Below are 21754 nucleotides of genomic sequence, written 5' to 3'. Positions count from 1 at the left end.
GTTTTTGCAGTTGGATCTCCCTGTTGGCGTGGTCTTCTGAATTTTTGTGTTGTAGGTGGTTTTGCTCCTTTTCCCAAGAGCAGCTGTTAGGAGGTCAGGATTCAACTCCTGCCTTGATTCTCCTCTTGGTGCCATCTACCTTCGTCATCTTCTACCTTTTAGCACATCCTTTGTTTCTTGTTCTTTCTTCTGAGTCATTCCTTTTAGTCTGGAGTTCCAGGCAGTGAAAAGGTAATTGCTTGGACCAGCTCAGCTCCATTTGCATATTTCAGAGACATCACCTGTCCTTAAAGTCTATTCACTCTTTCTCCAGAACACAGAATAATTTATGAAGCAATTCTTTTGTGTTCTCTATTCTTAAACAGAAATGTTTTATGCCGTCAACACATCTGACTGCTTCAGAGAGGTGTATGTGTCCCGGCTGCTTCGCTTCTCATACTTTCACCTGTCGTATTCCTGCCTCGCTGGCAGCAAATGCCACGTTGCTTTCTGTGGCTTTTGCTGCTATGTGTGAGGGTCCAGGTGCTCTCCCGGCCAGCCACCTGCCCGTTATTGCCTACCCCCATCCCTCCCTGCATCATGCTGGGGCTCTGCAGTACCTACTGTCTGGGCGTCAGCAGTGGTTTGGGTGATCTGGGGAGATCTCAAACTGAGTGCCTTGCATCTCCATGCAATAACTGTTCTCCTGTACGTCGCTGTCTCTGCTGTATGCTTGGGCACTGATGGCACTCAACATTTTTGAGGCGTTCTTAGCAGCGATATTTGCTTTTCCACACTCTAATCTCCCCGGCATGTATTTGGTGTCATGGAAATCCCCAGTGGATTTACACCTCTGGATGTTTCAGACCTCACATCAACACGGGAGTTGGGTCTGTCCACAGGCATGGACCACGCCGAGGCAGGAGCAGGATAGCACTCAGCACCCCAAGCGAGTCCCTTTTGCAAGGGACGGGCTGGAGGTGTGCACAGCACGTGCGGCGAGGCAGTTGGGAGCTGTTATTGATCGTTTCTTGTAACAAGATGGTTCTATGGCACGGCTTGGACAATAAAAAGAAATAATAAAGAAAGCATCCAGAGCTGCTCATCAGTTTTAGCCTTCCATTTGCTGATTGCAGTTTTGGCATCTCTCGATTCTAAATATTTTCTTCTGCTATTTCTTATATTGCACATTTACCAGTTCAATCTCAACAACCTGTCATGCGACTAACTTCAGCGGGGCACCCTTCCCTGAACCGTTGCAGAGGCCTTCTGTCTGTTTGCTTTGACAGCTGAAGTTTGCAGGAGGTGTTTGTGATTTTCTATATGTGTATCAGGAAAAAAATGGGCATTTTAACTTAGTTAACTAACTGTAATTCAACCTCATCCATACTGCACAAAGATTTCCACTGTGTAACAAGGGAAGTTGCATCTTAGGAATCCCAACAGCAGAGATGCATCTCTAAGGAGAGCAGAAATAGAGCCTGAGCTCTAAGAAAATAAATGTTTGCTGAATGTTTTCGAAGCTCTCAGAGGTTTGAAATTCCAGTGCTGGCGTTTACGGGGAGGAAAGCTGTTTTTTACCTATTGTCCCGTGCTTTGTTTGGGAAGAGGAAGATTGATTTCTCTGCACTCTGGACCAAGTAGTCAGCAGGAGTAAAATACCTCTGTCGCTGCTGGCGTGTGGGAGTACCGAGTCGTGGCAGTCGGAGCAGCCAGGAGAGGACCCCTGGGATTAGGCAGCCCGTCTCATAAAAAAGAAAACAAACTGCAGAGCGAAGAAAAAAGCAAAAGCACCGTTGCTTGCAGGCTCAGAGCAGTCCCGAAAGCTGGAAAGCCTGCAGGTGAAACGCAGATGGATGTGCTCAGTGGCCAGTGGGTGTTTTTGCAGGGAGTACTGCAGGGGGCAATATTTGCTCGGGTGGGTGGCCAGTTGCCCTGTTCCCTCCTCCTTCTCCATTGCTGTAGAAATAACCTTTCCCTGCCACATTTTAAATGCAACAGGCAAGTTGAGGGAAACTAAAACATGGCAAAGGGGGATTTGTAACTCCAGGAGACAGTGGAAGGTGAAACAACTTCTAGGCTTGCAGCAGAGCTGCGTGTGTACATCATAGGAGGTTGCACCAGGTGTTACCAAAGTGTTTTAACAATTGATTTAAATTGATGACCCTCTTGTATTTAAGTAGCACCTCCAAGGCAGTTTAGGTTTTGTGCAGTGTCTCAAATGCAAACTGTATCCAAGTATGTTAACAGGCATTTTGAAATCCAGACCTGATTTTTTTTTTTTAAAATATAAACCTGGGCTCAGTGCTCAAATTTGCCTTCTTCATGTCTGTCCAGAGCATGAAGCTTTGCTCTTTTTCAGTCTATAGGTTTTATATTTGGTCAGCTTCTGAGAACTACATTAGCAAATGGTAAATCATATTATGTAGTTTCAGATCGAAATATGCAGATTTCCTGCAGGCTGACAATTTCTTCTGGAAATTCAGAAATGCATTGGAAAAACTGGTCTGTAAACAAAACGAGCCCGCCCATCGTGTTTTCCTGTTTTGTCTATCAGTCAAACAGATGTCACCCTCGATAATCTGTCCAAGCAGCCACTCTTTGGGGTTGGGAAAGAGGAGCAGGGTGGCGTAGGCAGGATTACAAGGGGGATGGGGAGAGCAGGAAGGAGAAGACCTGTTTGGGTCTCTTGCCTGTTGCAAGCAGCAGTGTGTTCAGGCACCTGCTGTGTGCTTAGTTTGGGTTAAGGTCTCAATTTATCTCTTTTGTAGTATAAAACTAATGTAATTGCATCAGGTGGCGTGGGGACTACGTGGAATTATGGCTGTGCTCCTTAAAGCTTGCCTCCCTGCGCCGTGCTAATGCAGCACGCCGGGGAGAGGAGCCTCCTGTGTGCTGCACAGCAGTGCTGCCGGCGTCCCTGCTCCTCTCCGTCCCCATTTCTTTCTGGGTTTGTGCAGGTCTTTGTGTGCCAGTTCGTGCCCGGTGAGTCTTTTGTTTGACTCTGTTTGATTTTGTTTCACCCAAATGTCAGTAATTGTTCTGAACGATAAAAACGGTAACAAAATGCTGAAAACAGGCAGCGCTGCTTGCTAGCTGTTTTGAAAGCTCCCACCTCAATGGATGGCCACTCTGCAAGATGCAAATCACTGAGATAATTCATAAACTAATCAGACTTTCTCCTTGTAAAAAGCAAATAAGTAAATCAAGGGCACAACAGCAAGCCTATATGTATTTTTAATTGTCTTTAACAAAGAAGAAAGCACTAGGAAATTGTTAAAACAAAAACAAATCCCTGTGATCCAGCCCAGACTGGGGTGTGTAAGGGACTGCGGTGCCCTGTGGGTTTGGGCAGCCTTACAAACTGCAGAGTTGCTTGTTTTTCTTTTTTTTTCAGCCCAGCTCAGGTATGTGTGTTTGTTGTATGTCCCGAGAGGGTTAGATCTTGACACCCAGGATGGTTCTTCTGCCCTGCTGCCTTTTGCAGCTGTGCGAGGGGCAGGGGCAGCCTCCGGGCACAGGGAGGCAGTGGGTGGTGCAGCCTGTGCCGTGCCATTCATGTGCCCCTTACTCTAACACGCAAGCCAGCAGGCAGAGCAACCTGTTTTATTTAATCAGACTTGGGGAAATAGCGGTTCTTTAGCTGCACAAATGAAGCCTTAAATGCTTTGCTTTTGGCGCAGTTTCTTTTTTCACTGTTTTCTTGTTCCTCATGCACAATGCAGTACAATATCACACTACAAACACCAAATAAATTTCCCAGTTCTTTTGAAATTAAGGTGGATAATGCTGTACCCCTTACTGCTTATTTATCTTCTCATGTCAATGCTTCATTATTTTAGTTTTGAAGTATTTGACAGAGGTCCTTCTCATAAACTGAAGTGTCTGTGGGTCGTTTGCTACCTTGCTGTCTCTTTGCAGATGTAAGTGCCTTTAGCAGCTGTATTCATGCAAGAAAGCCCAACTCCGGCATACCAAGTAGGAGGCAGCGTGTTGTTTACCTGCTTTGTTATGACTGCTGTGCTCTGAGCAGCAGCTGGAAACTCAGCTTCCTCTTTATATTTACTGCTGTTAAAAGCAGCGCAGGCTGACGGGCAGTCAGAGTCCCTGCTCGGGGCCGTGCAGACAGCACTGCCAGCCATCGGGCTGTGTTCGTTGAGGTGAGGGAGGGGATTGATAGGCAGCTCGTGCAATTTCTGCTCAGAACAACAGCAGCAGAGGTGGATGCTGGCAGCTGTTTGCCATGAACACACATGAGGATGAGGATGGAGCCATCAGATGTCCCCCAGGTGCTTGGTTCTGGCAAGTCGCTCACACAGCTTGTGGGGCTGCCAGCACCAGGCTCTGCCCGGGGACATGCTTGGTAGGTGAGGTCTCTCTCCTCTGCATCTGTATTTCGCTGTAGCACAAAACAAAACGCCAGATCCAGAGTGAGATTTTCAGGTCTTTGGACTCCTGCTTCTGACAGGCTGTGCGTAAGTGAAGAAGTTGAAAAGAGCAAGTGTTGCCTAGTGGAAACAGAGCAGCTGGAACGTGTGTCGGTCTCCCACCCCCTGGGAGCCTGTTGGATTGTTCTCTTTGATTTTACATCTCCGTGGAAATTTATGGTCCTAGCACCTTTTATTTATGACGTTGCAGTCCTTGGTCAAGCAGTTGATTGAAATACAGCAGTGCCAAGCCGCGAGCCTCTATTTTAGAAAGATTGAAGTTTAGAAAGCAAAGCAGCAATACAAAGTCGTGTATAGAAAGCTGCACTGGAATCCTGTACAGAGGCTGTCTGGGCTGCTGTATTCCAAACTCCTTTAAAGTAAAGAATTACCAAGGACAAGGATTTATACCTTTTTGCTCTGCTACTAGTTAAGCCACCTGGCGTTGCTGAAAACATGCTGCTTATCAGATACACAATCTTACTAGCTCTGCTAACTTCTGCATATAATATCCATATTTTTCCAGCTCACATTAGCAGTGGCAATGTGCTGTGCTGTTAGCGTAGTGTGTGCAGCATCATATAGCCTCTTGCTCAGGAGCTCAGGAATGTAGTAGTAGTTGTCTTCTGGGACTACAAGCAAGAAATTAGAGGGCTTATCATTTTTAGCTGCCAGTGCAGAGGCTTTGGTTAAACGCTTAAGCAAAGAGGAAATAGTTTTCCTTTTGAATATGTCAGTGAATTAATTTCTATCACCTCGCTTTAATTTATATAAAAAGAAATCTTGTGCTATTTTGAAACTTACTGAGGAAAAATAATAATTAGGGATGTGGCTCTGCTTGCTGCTGCTGAGTGCTGCTGCAGCATAGTGATGTGTGTGGCGTCCTGACCTCGTGGTTCCTGGCTTGCTGGTGGATTAAAACATTGCATCCTAGCCAGATACACCACAGGCAACTGGAGAGGGAAAAAAAAAAAAAAAAGGAAAGTAAATAAATTCAAACTACTGGCATCCAGTGATGACAGGATGTAGCAGAACGAGGCAAGGTAATTGATTGTGGAACTCTGCACAGCAGGGACCTGGTTGCTTTTTTCTTTCCTCCTTAATAGATGCCCAGAAGTAACCCATGTTGCTGTATGGCTGCAGTGCACAGGGAGCAGCGCGGGGTTCTTCTGTGATCCCACAGCTGTGGGACTGCAGGCAGAATTTCTTCTGTGGGACACAGCTGAGCTCTGGGGTCTTAAAACTCACTTGAATGAGTGCTTCCTGGCTGAGAGAGCATCTCAGTACTTGAGAAGGACCACGGGATTGGGTTTATGTTGCTGCCAGTCCTCTGCTGAAGGCTGCTGCTGCTTCAGCTGAGTTGATAGGAGGTGGATGGCTTCTCATACTTCCAGGTGAGCCCAAGATCTTGGCTTAAATTGAGAAGACAAGAGTGAATAGAAGATGTCAGACTGCAAGCTGAAGTGGCACGGACAAGCAGGTATTGCCCTCTGCCATTTCTGCCTGGAGAGGTGATGATTTCTGGCAAGGAAGGGCTTTGATTGCCACGTGCAGTTGTTTTCATTCATTGCAGACAAACGGCAGTGCTGCTTCTCCCCACCAACAAAAACGGGGATAGTGCAAGTGCTGGAAAGCTTGTTCTTATGGAGTGGCTGCGTGAGCCTGAGAGCAGGAATGAGCAGCGTCGGTGTGGCTTGAGAAGCAACTCCACCTGCAGTCAAACCTCAGGCAAGGACTCTGCTGGCCTTCATTTGGAGACTCTGGACTTCATTTAAGCGAGCTGGTAAATGAAGATTTCAGCAGTCATGGGTAGTGGTAGGATTTGGGGGCCTGGGGGGGCTGCAGCCTTGCTGTTAGTGCATGAGTGGCACAGAGCCAGCATGGTGCTGCCACAGGGGGTAGCAGGAAGGAAGAAAAAGCAGGACAGGCAAAACAGGGGCCTGAGTGTAACGGGGTGCTTGGGAGGGGAGGAAAACCAGACAGAAACCTGCAAACGTTGGCAGGGGAGGTGGTCCAGGGGGTAAGAGGTGCTTTCTCTGCTCAATCTGAGTTCCTGCAGGCTTCCCGAGCAGCAGGGAACAGACATCCACACACCCCAAAGTCTTCATGGGGTGCCCAGAAATGAGAAGAGCCTGGCTTAGAGCCACCAAACCCTGTTGCCTTGGGTTGGGAGGCAAGGAGGTGACGGAGGTTGGGAGGAGCAGGGCCAGCCTCCTCTGCTTGCACCACGAGGCGGGCGTTTGGGAGATGGGTTTGGGTCGCGCCGTGGCTTCCTCAGGCGCTTGTGGCAGCTCTCATCAAAGTGCTGCTCCGGTTTTGGCCAGCAAGCCGCCAGGCTCTGCTCGTAGCTCGACTGTTTTAAATGGGGAAGGGTGCAACCTCTAATTAAAAAATCCTATTTTTCAAACTAATTGAAGCTGTTGCGGAACTTTAAACTCGCTGCGTCAGAGGCTGTTAAAAAATCAGGGACTTGGATGGAAGCTGTAGGTTTATTTCACTGTGGAGCACAAAACGCCTTGATTTTTGGGTGCAGAGCTGTAGACATTTACCTGGTGGTGTTCAGACAGGGGAGGGTCCCTGTACCCTCCTGCTTCGAGTGGCTAGGTTTAAAAGAGGGAATATGTTAATGATAATAATAAAGATTATTTTAGGAGAAAATAACTGTCATTGCTTGGTGTATAACCCAACCTATAGAATAATTAAGCTGTTGCTTTTGTGAAAGTGCAGCTTTCTGGGTTAGAAAGAGGCTCAGTGGTTATGTTTAGTTTGCTCTTTACATGAAGTATCAGGGAGGCATTGGGTGTAATTACTGGAGATGAAGTTTCTGTTTAGATGTTAGCTAACACATGGGTAAATGTTTGGTAAATGCTGTTTGTTTCTTAACACTGGAAAAAATTGTCCTTTAAAAGACCGTGTATTATCTGGGACTTAGATGCTTGGGCTTAAATAGGAAAGCTGGCACTCCTTACATGTCTGTAGAGCACCCCGTAAGTATTTTGAGCTGAGTTATCCAGCTCCAAGGCGGGCAGTCTCGGGCTCAGTGTCCGTACACATCTCTGAAGGCTGAGCAGCGCCGCTGCATCCAGATCCTGCTGAGGCTGAGCCTTATCCTGGTACCTTCAGCAGCCTCCTGCTGCCACCCTCTGATCCTTCCCCTGCCCGGCTCAGCGGGGACAGGGACTGCCAAATATCTCTCCGTTCTGTCACTTCTTTGTCTGCAGAGCTCGTAAATCCAGCCTCTGCCTTTACGACCTGGATCTGCTGGAGGCAAGATTTCCGTCGTGGTGGTCGGGCGGTCCTGGAGCTGCGGTCCCTGGCAAGCAGGGGATGAATCCCACGACAGGCAGGCTGGGCACAGGGGCAGGTGTCCTGGCACTGCCGTGTTGCTCAAATTTAGGGTGGCTTCGGAGCACGAGCTGCATCCCACGCAGCCTTTCAGCCTTCCCAGTTTGGCTCGGGATATACTTCTTGCCCAAACAAACGTCTCTGTTAATCTGTACAGATGAATGCCTTGGATTAAATTGACCAGAGAAATGGCAATTACAGTAAAGGCTGTTTGTCTGTATGCCTTGGGCTGCTGTGCCCGGGCACTTGGGGATTATTTTTTTATATGGTCAGCGTGACAGAAGTGATCGATTGCTTCCAGGGCTGAGGATGCAGGGCACTGTGCTCCTGGTTTCTGCCTCCTGTCGGCGGGCTGCAGGCTGGCCCCGTGCTTCACCCGCTGGGCTGTGGACCTGGGGAGTCTGCAGGAGACTGCAGCAGCCACAAAAAGGAGCTGAGGAAAGGCAAGTCTGCCATCACTCCTGCTGTTGTCACCTGTGGACCTCCTTTTCCATTAAAAAAAAAAAGCTCCACGCACCAAAAAAATGTTGTGAACCGCTGCATGAGGTTTCTTGGCTGAGCATATTATTTCATGTCATGCAAATGTTAAAATGTAGACAGTGAGTCATGAAATCAGAGCTGCTAGCAACAGTAAAACTTGCTCAGAGTTAATGCTAAGCATTTTACGTTTATTTCCCCTCCCCTGACTGTCTTTACTACTAATTTCCAACTGTGTTGATGGTACAGTTTTTAATTAACTCATTAAATGAGTAATCTTCGAGGCTTTGCCTAAGATTGCGGGTCTGTTAAACTATGCAACACAACGACATTAATTATAGTGTGTTTGTTTTTATCTTCCGAATATAATCAGGAAAATATTTCCTTCGTCTTGGATTGTGTTTATAGGAGGAAATTCCGCGATGGGATTTAAAAGAACTAGAAAACTTTATTTTTTTTTTTAATGTAGCCGTTAATGGAATCTTAACTAAACTGTCCCTGCAATATTAAAAAACCAAAAAACAACCAAAACCCATTATCCCGGGGAACGTACTGCTGTTTTTTTTTTTTTTTTTTCCTAGGACAGCGTGCTCAAATTGTGCAGCTCCTCAGTGGTCTCTTGAAGATGCTCCAGGAGCTGAGTCATGTGCATTCGCCGGCCGAGCTGCCGCTCGGAGCCAAGGAGGGTAGTTGGGAGAGGAATATTAAAACCTGCAGTTTCTGACGGGCATTAGTAGGGCTGGTTCACGAGAGGCAGCTTTACAGAAGAGCCTAGCAGTGTATTTTTCTCTTGTTTGCATCTAGCTGGCCGCCACCGCTCCATAGAGTGGTGAGGAATGCTGAGCTCATACTTTTTAGCAGGGAAGGGAGGATTTTTATGAATGCTACTGAAGCATTTAATTTAGTGCCTAATCTTGCAGACAGTCATTTTCGTTTTCCTTTGGCAGCCTCGCCCCTGAAGGGTTAATATTTACCGAGTGTGAAGTTCAGCCAGGCCGAGAAGATACAGGTGGAAAATACCTTCAGAGGAGCACATCGCTTGTCCTCATTTCATGCCTCATTAGCTGCCCCGTCCCGCATTGTTATGGGGTCAGGAGCTGCCACACGCTTGGGGGAGAGGGGACATCTCCTCCCATCCCCGGACCACCTGCGTTTGGGGTGCAGCTCAGCCTCCTCCTCATCTCTCTCCTGGCACTGGCCTCGGCTAGTAAAGGGAAAGACGGCAGCAATTATGGCACACACAATTAACGAGCTTCTAATCTCCAGCCTTGCGTGTAATTGCTGCTGTCAAATACAATTAGTGTCTGCCCAAGTTCCCTTCCCAGGGGGACAGCCGGGCCATGACACAGGGGGAGAGGAGGGAGGGGGTGGCTGAAACTTTAGGAGAGTTTACATTTTCTTGTTGCCTCCCTAATAATCCTCACCCCTCAAATGGTGTGCAGAAATGTTAATCCGGTGCATTTAGGGGACGTGGTAACCAGCACAGCACTCCTTGAGGCCTACCCCTGGGTTAGCTCTGAGGCGTCTTCTGTCAAATTTGTCGCCCGAGACAATGCCAGCTTAATTACAATTCAATCAGCACGCTTCAAGGGTTTGCTGCTGACTTCGTGCGAGCCTGAAGGGGTTAGAGGACGATGCCTGGCCCGTCGTGGCAGCTGAGACTGGAACAACTGATCATCTCCTGGGTGTACTTTGGGCAGGTTGGACTCAGGATGAGTTTTCTCTTGCTGCCACCAAGCAAACCTCCATGGACACCCAGAGCTCACAGCTCCTCCAGGCTCAGGACCCTTAGCTGCACGTAGGAAGGGACGTAGGAAGATTGGTGCAGAGCAAGCGTTGATGGAAGCCTCTGGGCTGTGTATTCACCACTGCGCGAACACTTCAGGAAAGTTTTTACTGTACTGACTTTACTGGGGGTGTTTCTTGTCTCCTTCCCATGTGCCAGGTAGTGCTGCTCCTCTGCACAAAACTTGTCAGAGGTCTGATTTTATTCTGAATAAAGTTAGGATGTCCTGTTTTTAACTCTTGCCTACAATCTAGCTTTTCTGTTATATTACAGCTTAACAAACAAACAAAAAAAAACTCGTGCTATTCTTGCTGCTCTGCTGTGTCTTTGTAGGACTTGTGTGCCTTTCCTTCAGTCACCCATAAAACAGTTGTGTGGGACGGGGCCCAGTGCAGTCCCAGTAATCCCCCAGTAAGCTCCCTCGCATCCCTGCAGCGAGTGCTGGCACAGGAGGGCAGTGAGTCACCAGAAGGGCCCTTGGAAGTGGCACGTTGTGAGATCTGTGGCAGCCTGCTTTGTGTACATCCAAACAAATCCTGGGCTCTGAGACAAGAAGCAATAAATCCCTGCCCTACCTTCAGGGATCCAGCGAGAGGTTAACCTGTCAAACCACCCACTTGACAGGAAATTACCTCTCTCTTATGCTTTTCCTCCTGCTGCCCAAAAAGGCAGGAGGAAAAATGGATCATGCTGTAATCACGGGAGACTTTTAAGACCAAAACCGAAGGTGAACACAAAACCCCTGCAAAGAAAATGTTTGCCTCTGTAATTGCTTTTCGTTTCCATAATGCTTAGTAGGATAAAACTATCTTCTTTCTCCTTTCTTTTTCAATCACAATTAGACTTTAATGTTGTTAAAGCTTATAAGTGAGTTTGAGCTACTGTCTTCCTGAAGAAAAGATGGAGCTGAAATTGTCAGTGAGACATTGGACAGGGTTTTTTAATGTGTCTGTCATTATATGTTAACCTCTGAACTGGGACACGATGTCTGGTTTATGGCTGACAACAATTTAAAGGTATACATCTTGACATCGTGGATAAAGGAAGAAGGGGGAGTGGGGCAAAAAATGAATTAATGATGTTAGCAAATATTAGTCCCCGTATTTCCATTTTGTTCTGAAAGTGGTTGTCAGGCTTTGAGGCTGCCTGGAGCAGCATTGTCCGTGACAGGCAGTCAGGAGGCGAGCGGAGCTTGAATCGAGACGGTCTTTTATTGACAAACACAGTGCCTGGAGGCAGGGATGAGGATGCTCTGCTGTCCCTTTCAGCACAAGTGTGGCTTTTCTCCTGCAGCAGAGTTCCCCGTGCTGCCCCGCGAAGGCATTGCCAGTCAGGGGGCTTAAAAATGCCTCTCATGAGTACGTTTGCTGCATGCAGAAGCACACGTTTGCCCATGATTTATGCTGGCTTCGGTCAACCAGATCCACCTGCTGAAGTTAACTGTCAAGAGTAAAAGTGACTTCGCTGTCAGCCGTAAGGGTACGCAAGCAGCAAAGAATCAATCAGCAATAATTAGGGGAAAACGTGGGAAATTCCAGTGCCTCTTAAGGCATTTCTTCATTCCTTTACCACCTCTTCCTGGATCTCTTCTGTGACACTGCTTGTTCTTCAGCACGTGAGTGCAATCCTCCAGGACTTCTTGCCGTGCTGCTTCAAGTTCCCCTATATCCCCAGTTCCTTTACCAGCACCTTGAGAGCAGTTCCTTCACGCCCATGGGGCACGTTGTAATTTTGCCTTTTCTCCAGCATCTCCTACGTGGTCCTGACTGCAGATAATACAGCTGGCATCTGTCTCGGATTCGGATTGCAAATTCTGGGAGCCTGGGATCGTGTTATTTCTTAGCTCTCATTAGTTACACGTGTAGCTGCAGTGCTTCGGCCTGCGCTGCCAGCGGTGAAAGAAATGGAGCTGGCTTAATTGAGAGCTACATAGTTAATTATTGGGGCCTTTTTTAACGGAGGAGAGGGAATTTGCAGCGTCAGTTTTTAATTTCATTGTGGCTCGCACGGTAACTCACTGCCTGCCATCCGTCTGCGTGTGACGTCTGCTTTATCTTTGCAGCCCGAAGAGCCCTCGATCAGCGTAGAAATGCCAGGAGATTAAGAAAGGGATCTGCAACAGGGACACTTCGGCCGGTATGAGCAGCAAATAACACCACCGGGGTGGCTCAGAGCGAGCAGCTGCTCCTGTCCCACCTCTTATATTACCAGCCTGGCTTGCCACATCGCGTTTGGATGCTGTGGCACAGGTACTGGCTGAGCTCACGGCATAGGCAAGGCGTCAAGGGTGGCTGGAAGGCACCCGGTTCCTATCTGCATCAAGGCTGCCTTACCGGCGCTCTGGGGAAGAATTGTGGCTCCTGGCCTGGCCAGATTCCCCTGGGGAAGTCCGGGGCGATGATGGATGTTGGACCACGGGGCTGTTTTTAATGGCTTTGCAGAGGGGAGGCACGTGCTGAATCCTGAGAGGCGAGCCGAGACGTTTGCTGGGCATTTTTCATAAACTTGTTCTCCATATCGAGGGCCGTGATGGAAGAAACTGGGTTCAGCATTCACAAATGGGATATTGAGTTCCCCGCTCCTGGCTGAAAGAGAGGAGATAAAAGCGACTTGGACAAAGCAACCTGTGCACGGATTGAGAGCTAGGGAAGTTTTTGTGCGAGCGTTTTTGGGAAAGCCTTTATCGCTGAGTTTCCCGCTGACCTTAGGTGTACTCGATCAAGAAGATTAATCTTTGGTGGAAATGCATTGGTTGCGCAAAGAGGGGGAACTTAATCCAAGAAACCTTTTCTTACGATTTGTGCCTCGAGAAGGATGAAATGTATTCGCTCGAGTGTTGCCTCTGACTTTGAAAAAAGCAACCACCGAGAAGTGGTAGTGGGAAGAAAGGGAAGAATATAGATTAAAAATTTTCCTGTAGCTTCTGGAACTGGTGTCCCCAGCATCCAAGGAGATCAGCTGGTTGTGAACGTAGCTTCATTTTATAGAAATAGCTCTCCCGTGCAATAGCAGATGATCTGAAATTAATTTTCTTTATAAGTGGTGTGGAAATAATTGGTGGACAGGAAGGTTCTCTGCTGAATAATTTTTTAAGAGGGGCACTGCACTGTGGAGACTCCAAAGCCCTTTCGCTTCAGGAAGGAGGAACTTCGTGTCACCTTTTACTCTAAATTAGAGAAAGCCAACTTGCCATGGAAGAGCCTTCAAAGCCAATTTCCCTTCTGTTTTTTCTTTTAGAAAAGCTTGTCTGAGATATCTGCGAACCCAAATATTATGGCTTTGGGCTAACACTGGAGAGCTGAAATGTGGAGTTGGTGGGTTCGAGCCAGGCAGAGGGGAAATTTATTATGGGGAAAAAGCAAAATTGTTTAAAACTAAAGCAACTTAGGGAGCAGGAAGCAAGGCGAATTTAAGCATGTTTTACTTTAAAAAATCAACATCTTTCTGGGTAGATTTATGATGAGGCAGCAACATTTTTGGTGTAGTCAGCAATGTATTGTGTCTACCAAGAGAGGGCTCGAGGTTGGGCCAGCTTTCCTTCGCTTCTCTGCTTTTATTCAGCTTGGGTATGATAATCCCTTGTCACGGAAGGCAGGGGAACTGTCCTCTGCCAGCAGCATCTTGCACTTAATGGGCTGCTCTTGTAAGGAATTACTGCCGTGAATTGCAAACCAGTTTCACCCACTCACCTAAGGACTGAGATACTGGACTCCCTGGAAAAAATCAGGGCTTCTGGTGTCCTGCTGAGAGGGTCGGGCTCTCAGACAGCCCTGCTGAAAATCTGGCATCAGGTTAGAGGCAGGCAGCCGGAGAGCCCAGACTGCGGGAGGTTTTTGCAGAGGGAGGCCTGAGGCTGCGCATCGATCAATCAGCTCTAATTGTTCGCTTCTATTACGGTGGGGATCATTCAGAATCCTAGAGTTCCTGGGAGTCAATCATTTGGAAATGCTGCCCATTATAGAAATTTAATTTTAAATCTATATTAAATAGATTTACAAAGGCAAGCTTTGCAGTCTAGTAACGTAACATTATGCCGCCGCACAGAGCCTCGGCTTTCGGGTCCTTGGGGGCCGCGGCTGAAAACGCTGCGGTGTGGAGGCAACAACAGCGGGGCAGCGAGGCCACTGCGCACACCTCTGGGTGACCAAGCTGGCCACAGTCGGGGAAGCATCGATCCCAGTTTGCCCAGAGATGCACCCAGCTTTTCTGGACGGCATGGGGTCACGGGATGCGGTCTGCCATGCAGATGAGGCATCCAGGGGGCTCTCATCCCCAGGGCTGGGAGATGGAGGGATTGCAGGTAGATGCTGGACCAATCTTTCTTTTTCTTTCAGACAACAGAGAAGAGGGGAAAAGAAAGCAAAACTGCATTTGGAGGCCCAGTTGTCAGCTCGTTGTATCAAGAAGAAACAATCAGGTGATTATCTCTGCCGCACTTGAGTTAAAAACGGTGTTTTCTGATGTCGTCTTGTACAGCTTTTTTTTTTTTTTTTAATATCACACAAGTGTGGTGGCAACTACAACAGGATAATAAATGACAGGAAAGAACTTTTCAGGTCCATAATCATTTAAATCAATAACTCTCTGTATCATTGCCAGGTACTAACCTTTCCCTAGTGCGAGATGTGGGGGAAGGGCAAGGCTTCCCATTTTTCAGTTATATGGCTGAAAAAGCCTAATATTGGCTTTTTTAATAGAAAGCTATTCAGACACCACCTTTCTCAAATATTTATTTCTTTACCAATATATTCATTAAGGATTGTTCAGTGCAGGTTTTAATATTGGACAGTGTTTGCCTTTGGGGAGAGTTTGCACCCTATATCAAATTAATTTTTTTCCAGCTTCTGCAGCTAGCGTAGCAGAAATGCATTCACTGAAGTAGAATGGCTGCTATTTAAAAACTGTCAAGGTGCAAGTAGTAAGTGACATTAGCTACTGAATAAGGACAGCTGTTGGTGGTTTTTTTCCTGTTTCAAACTACTAAACTTCTAATCACGGGAGTAATATTAACTCCAATACATAAATGATTGCCTGGAGAATCTTTGAGAATGTGGCAACATTTTTAGTTAAAATGAACAGTCAGAGAAGACTAAATGTTTGAGCAGTGTTTGCTGTCACGTTGCAGTTACCCATTTATGTGTTTGTGATCCCATTTGTTTTATTGTATGCCTTGCATCATTTCAGTCCCAGGAAATTAGAAGATAAACACTGTTTTCTCTACACACCCCCTCCCAGGCTGGCTGGGAATTTTCCCAAAGTGTTAAAACTCTAACGCAGCATTTCTTTGACTTGTCGCAAACTCATAAAAAATAAATCTTGAGCTGGTGGCTTCAAACCTTTTGCAAGGAGCTCGGGTAGATGTCCTGAGTAAGCAAACACGGCGGCAGCAGTGGGCATTGCAGTGTGCTGCACGGCAAGAGGGAACAGTTGGCCAGGAGCAGCCTTTCCAACCTGGCTCGGGGAGCCAACACGTCCTTAACTTGTCCCTGGACCTTGAACAGAGCTGGGCAAGTATGACGTTGGTTTAACAAACTGCTTGAGGAATAGCACTTCTGCTAGCCACAAGCTCCTTTTTCTTCCCTGCTCTGTCAGTAGGGGTCTCGGCTCACGTCCTTGATGGCGTAGTTTGACCTTGTAGTTTGGATTCTGTCTGAGCTGTTCCTTCAGGAGTTGAACATATCAGTGCTGCACAGCGTTGAAATGAAATGAAATGTTTATTCCTACAGTTCTTTCAGAGTTGTGGCTATCCCAGGTATTGCCTGTGGCCCTTCTTGATCACGAAATACAGCCCAATATACAGGAAACCAGGTTTTGTCCTGGTTAGCTTAATTGTCTCAATCTTCTCTTTGTATTTTTGTTTTCATTCCTCTGAGAACATGGCTCATGGAGGACTTGAAGGTGACCGCAGCTCCAAATACTTTTTTTCAAACATGCCACGTGGAAAGCAGTGCACTGTGTGGGTATCAGTGCCCTGATAGCTGTGGTCTCGTACAGCATAGCTGTAATCCTCACAAACTTCAGCTGTGGATGGATGTATCCACTGACACAGCTGGTAGAGTGAGATTCTGCCAAAAGGGAGTTACAGGAAGTCTCTTCACGCTGCTTGCAGAACAGAAACTCGGGTGGTCCATTAGCAGTGCTTGGCTAGTACGCATCAGCATCCTCACCTATAAGATGGGGAGTGAGTCTCACCCACAGAATTACACTGGTACAAAATCTGAAAGCAAATGAAGCTAAGAAGGATGGCTTTGGACATTTGATTTTGTATCCGAATGTATTTAGAGCATAGAAGTGATTTGGTTTGTTAATACCACCTCGGGGGTGGGGGAAGCAGAAGGAGAAAGAAAACTTAATGCCCTGAGCCAGCAAAAATCTGCGTGTTGGTAATTAGCAGTAAGTAGGTGGTAGTTCATAGCCTAAGATCTGAGAAAAGAAACCTGTTTGTGGACTCAGTTGTCAATGGTGAGCCTTACCGAGCCTTTACAACAAGCCTGCAAAAATTGGAATATAAATCAATCCACTTTAGTCTCTGTTTCCCTGAGCTGTTGATGGGATAAATATTTCCAAGTTACGGGGTCACTTTAAGAAAGCCCAGAACGAGGGAAAATCTTATTTTGTGTATTAAAAACTAAAACTCGAGTCCTCACCAGCCTTGGGTTCTGACAGACTGCTGAAAGCAATGAATCTCTTAGCAGGCAGCACCGAGCCAAGTACAGCCTGCCGTGTGCCCTTTAGGATTCAGCTGATGCAAAGGCAGAGAAAGGCTGTCTAATTCATCTGGAGCCCAGCATCTTCACCACCTCGCCGTGCACCAGCAGATAGACAAGAATAAGAATGCAAGTGCAGAGTTTTAAAGGCTCACCTAAGCAGATCCGCGTTATTTATTCTTACCAGAAGCTTTTGAGCAGTTTAACAAATGATTACATAGCAGCAGCTCGGAGTAGGTTAATAGGGAGATGAGAGATCTTGTTTTAAATGTAGTGTAAACCACGAATTTACTGTCAGCAGTCATTTACCAAACAAAGCAGCAATGCTACTGCTTTTAAACTGAGTGTCTGAAATTAAATAATGCTCGCATTTATTTTGTGGGATGAAGTGCTTGGCTTTTAGGGTGCGAATCTGTAAATGCTGGACAAGGCGGAGCTGCCATACCCTGCCATAAAGTCAGGTGGATCAGAAATTGGAGGAACCGGGGTGGTACAAGTGCTAATTTTGCCGAATCACTAATTATCTCAAATATTACTACTCTGAGAACAGGACAGCAAAATGGTCAGCCTGGCTCATGTAACTACACTGCGAAGGTTCCAAATAAATTCAGGAGCATCCGTAGAAACAGGTTATACCGATCTAATTAAATCAATTCAGACAGAGATTCAGTTAAATCGGTGCAATTTGTGTGTTCATAGATCAATCCTCAAATCAGGAGAAGGTCTCTTGAGCTAATGAGGCATAGCAGTTATTTACTTTGGGGTGCTGGGCACTGGTCATCAATTAGGAGTCATTAATAAACCCTGGCAATAAAGAGCTGAAGTACCCCCAGTGACTAATGGGGAGCAGTTGCACAGCGTATTAGCATAGTGCTCTGCCTTTGTGTTCCTCTGTAAATCACTTATCTGGCTTTGGGCATTCCAGAAAAACAAAGCGTGCTGGTGGGGGAACGTGGAGGATCCCTGAAAGGAAGGACTGCGAAATTATCAGGGACTCCAGACCGCTCAGCCCAGCGGGGCTGGGGACGGTGAGGGTTGGTTTGGTTTTTGCTGTTGCATCCAGCTTTATGTCTGCTTGTAACACCAGAACAAAAGCAGCAGTAGTTGAGCTCTTCGGTGATCAAATAACTGTAATTAGCGTTTCACAAACCTGGGAAATAGTGAGGTGAGGCTGACTGGCGTGTCACCGCTGTAAATCTGAGACAGGGGCTGAGCGAGATGCCAGAAATACCGCAGAATTGGAAATTCAACTTTAAAGTTATTTTTAAATATTTTTTTTTAAAGACAAAAAAAAAAAAAAGGCAGTTTACAAATGTTTCCAGCACCCGAAAGCATTCAGTTGGCAAGGTGCAAACACAAAACCCTGCTGCCAAACGGCTCCATGTGGGAGCCCTCCGGCGCTCAGCCCCAGCACCCCAGCATGGAAGCACCGAGGCCGAGCTGAGCTGAGTTTCACTCTTTTACCATCCCCAGGGATGAAGGAAGCCCTTTTGCTACTAAAAATTAAAAAACCTGAACGCTTTCCTGCAGTGCTCGGGAGCAAAGAGCACCCCGTGTCGGCCAGGAGGCGCGTTTAGGAGCCGCAGGTGAGTGAGTGCTTGCGTTTTGGCAACTGGGTGGCGAGCACCCCTCTGTCCTCCCCATCCCAGGGCTCGCCCGTCCCCCTGGGTCTGGGAGCCCGGCTGATGCCGTGTAATCTATCAGAATTGTATTAATCCCGCTAACGCAGCCGCCATCTGGCCCCGCTGCCGGCCGGCTCGCGCGAGCCCCCCCCGTGATTGATGGGCTCTGGAATTGATTAGTTGTTCTGCGAGACAAATGAACTGTTTTGGCAGAAAATACCAGAGGTCGCTGCGTGTGGTCAGGCACAAAGGCTGCTGAATTTTAAAGAGCCGCTTCCAGCATCCGTTTGTAAAGATGCTGCTTCGCCGCGGCGTGACGGCTTTTGGGAAGAGCCCGGAGTGCGGTCGGGGGGTTTTGTTCCTTTCCTCCGGGAACGCTGGCATCGGGATCGAGAACACGATGGCAGCGTTTGTGTCGGGACGGGGCTGGCATCGCTGGCTGGTGGGGAAAAAAAGAGGGTCGGCACCATGCCTCGCACTGATGCTGGTCCACGAAATCCCTGCAGAAGAGCCCTGCCTGAGCAACCCATCATCGCAATGGAGAGGCGTTTCTCAGGAATAAAACACCTGCAGATGCAGCCAGAAGGCATGCCGGTGCTCTGAGGTTGGCGTTATTTAGAAATGGACCCTCCAAGACGCTTGCCAAGCTGGCCCAGAGTTTATGGCATCACCCTTGGGTGCTTAGCTCTGTCAGGCAGCGGGGCGGCCTCATTCAGGCCTCGCTCCCGTTGGGAGGCTTCATCCTTCCTTGACAGCTCCCGTGGGGGCTTTTTGTGGCCTCCCCACCACTGGTGACGCTGCTCAGCCTCCCGTGAGGGCTGGGGAGTGGGATGGCACACGTCTTGTGTGTCCCGGCCCCCCTCGGGGGACGGCGCACAAGTGTGCAGGCAAGTGGGCAACGCTTCCCCGGGGACAGCCCGCCGGCTCAAAATAAACTTGAGTTATGGATTTATTCAGCTTGTAAAACCTCAGCTGGCATAAATAATTGAGAAAGCAAAGGTTTGTCTGCGGTGCATACCTCAGGGACCCGCTCCTGCCTCCCCCCCTCCCACCACCCTTTCTTATGAAAATGATCCCAGTTGCACTGATAGATAATAACAACACCAAGCAATTAAAAGCTATGGGTGGCTGGAGAGAGGAGAAAAGGTTCAGTTAATGAGCTTTTCCTCTTCCTGTGCCCAGGAGAGCCTCAGAAGTGACGAGGCGATTAAAGCGAAGAGATAATTATAGATTATGTGAAAATGGGTCCCTTGGGGGCCCAGGGCCTCGACACAAACAGCCAGCGTTGCGAGTGCCTCTCAGCTCCCTGTGCGCTGCCTGCTCCGCTCCGGCGAGCTCCCACCAGCTCGGCAGCCCTGTGTCAAACCCACGGCCGATGCCACCTGTTTGTGGCACCGTCCCGGGCAAGGTGCCGGCCCCACAGAGGGTCCCATGGGGTTCAGTGCTGACCGACCCCGCAAAGGAGGAGAGGAGGCCCAGAGCAGCCCATGAGGGGTGGAAGGGAATGGGGCTGGCCTCGGGATGCTCTCTGTTTTGAAAGCGACTCTGTTTACAGCACTAAAGGTAAGGAGGAAGCGAAGCCTGGCAAAGCAACAGCAGATCTCTTCTACGAGCTGTTAAAAAACCATCATCAAAAAAAACCAACACAGGGCATCAGGTGGTTTGGTTTCTGGGCCTTGCTGCTGGCTCTCACCAGTTTTATAGGTAGAGTGCCAATACCCGCTAGGTCCCGGTCTGAAAGCAGTGCATCACTTTGCTTTCTTGTAACTGCTCTGCTGGAGGGGTTTTTGGTGCATATTCGTACACACAGACATGAAACAAAAGGAAAAAACTCAGCTGCAAGTATTTTTAAACAATGTCTCTTATTTGTCCAGTTCACGTCAAAAAAAAAAAAAAAAAAAAAAAAAAAAGTGTGTGGGGTGGAGGAATCTGGTTTAAATTCCTTTAGTGAGTTTTTTTGTCCATTTACCTTCCTGGTTTTGGCAAGACCAAATCGGTTTGAATGCCTGAAGCACAGCTTCATGGGACCAGTTTGTTGGCAGGTAAAATGTTTTTGTTAGGGCTGCATGGACGTCCCTCCAATCTGTTTGTGCAAAGGCTCACTTCTTTGGTTTGTAGAATGGATTCAGAGTCCGTATGATACATATATATAAATATATATTTAAGTGGGGGGCAGCAGGAGAGTGGTTTAAAGCATGACAAATAAATGCGCTGTAGAAAGATGAAATTTCCTCAACCGTTATCTTCATGTGGGGAAATTGCTATCCTGGAATAATTCCATTGTGGAGCCTGCTCTGAAAGAAAAGTGGCTTTTTGGAAGGAGAAGATACAGAGCATTCACAGGGGCGGTTATTCCAGAACAGCTAAATCATACCCAGATAGCTGTGCCCATTTATTCTCCCCCCAGACAGTACCGGTATCCTCGGGAGAAGACCACAGAAGTTTGTCTGGAGGTGGTGGTAGGACGATTGCTCAGTTTGGCTCCAGCAGGGGCTGCAAGCAGTTGCTTCATTGCTGCTTTTTGCCTTCTCCACTGGTACCTTTGGCTCTGCCACATCAGATTCGGCAGGGCTGGTGTCATTGCCAGGGACGGAGGGTGCAGCCTGAGCTCGGGGTTGTGACACAAATTCATCCAGGAGTAGCCGAGGATGGTTGTGATGGAAGGAGAGACTGGATTATGCTTTGATGGTGCAGTGGAGAGAGTCATCTGTCATAAATAGTGTGTGCACAAAGGAGGAAGAGCTGTTTGAGCCACATTGTTCCATCTTGTCTGAATGGCAGCCTCACCAAAAGGCTGCTTTCAGCAGCCGAGGGCACGTTTGAGAGGCTGGACTAACAAGGTAGGACCAGAGAGACCTCCCGGCACGTCACATCAGCCCTTGTTAGTAGGGGCAGGCGTGCCTCGTAACCTCCATCACGAATCTGTCAGACCCCATCTTGAGCAGCATGAGCCTTTGCCTTTCCTAGTCCCACCGTGAGATTCCTTTTTCCCCAGGACTCAAAGCAATCTCAAAGACTCAAAGCAATGGTGCAGGGTACAGCCAGGGCCCCCGCCGAAGGAGCTCTTCAGAGACCAGTTAAGAAACTGGAAGCCGTCTGTAATGCCTCTGTGAGACCTCGTCCAGCCCCCAGCTCCTTGCTGGAAGGGCACAGCTCAGGAGGACTGCTGTGTGCAAAGCAGGGGTGATGTGCAGGGCTCCTGGAGGAGAAAGGTGGGAGAGATCGGGGCAAGCGGCTTCCTAAGGGGAAGTACTGGGATTTCTACTGCTGGAGCTGAAGATGAGCACTATTTTATTTTATTTTATTTTATTTTATTTTATTTTATTTTATTTTATTTTATTTTATTTTATTTTATTTTATTTTATTTATTTTTTATTTTATTTTATTTTATTTATTTTTTATTTTATTTTA

General features: G+C 47.6%; 1 protein-coding gene across 1 annotated transcript in view; it reads left to right on the top strand.

The window, feature by feature from the left end:
* ACBD6 (acyl-CoA binding domain containing 6) overlaps positions 1–21754 on the top strand; it is a 73975-nt gene that overhangs the window by 9012 nt on the left and 43209 nt on the right. Inside the window, exon 4 of the mRNA XM_084291527.1 lies at positions 14349–14431. Coding sequence (XP_084147653.1) covers positions 14349–14431 — 83 coding nt within the window. The remainder of the gene's footprint in view (positions 1–14348; positions 14432–21754) is intronic.

The sequence above is a fragment of the Netta rufina genome, assembly GCF_964035555.1.
Source record: "Netta rufina genome assembly, chromosome: 8".
NCBI lineage: Eukaryota > Metazoa > Chordata > Aves > Anseriformes > Anatidae > Netta > Netta rufina.
Note: the sequence above shows the minus strand (reverse complement) of the source record. Positions and strands in the feature narration are given on the sequence as shown.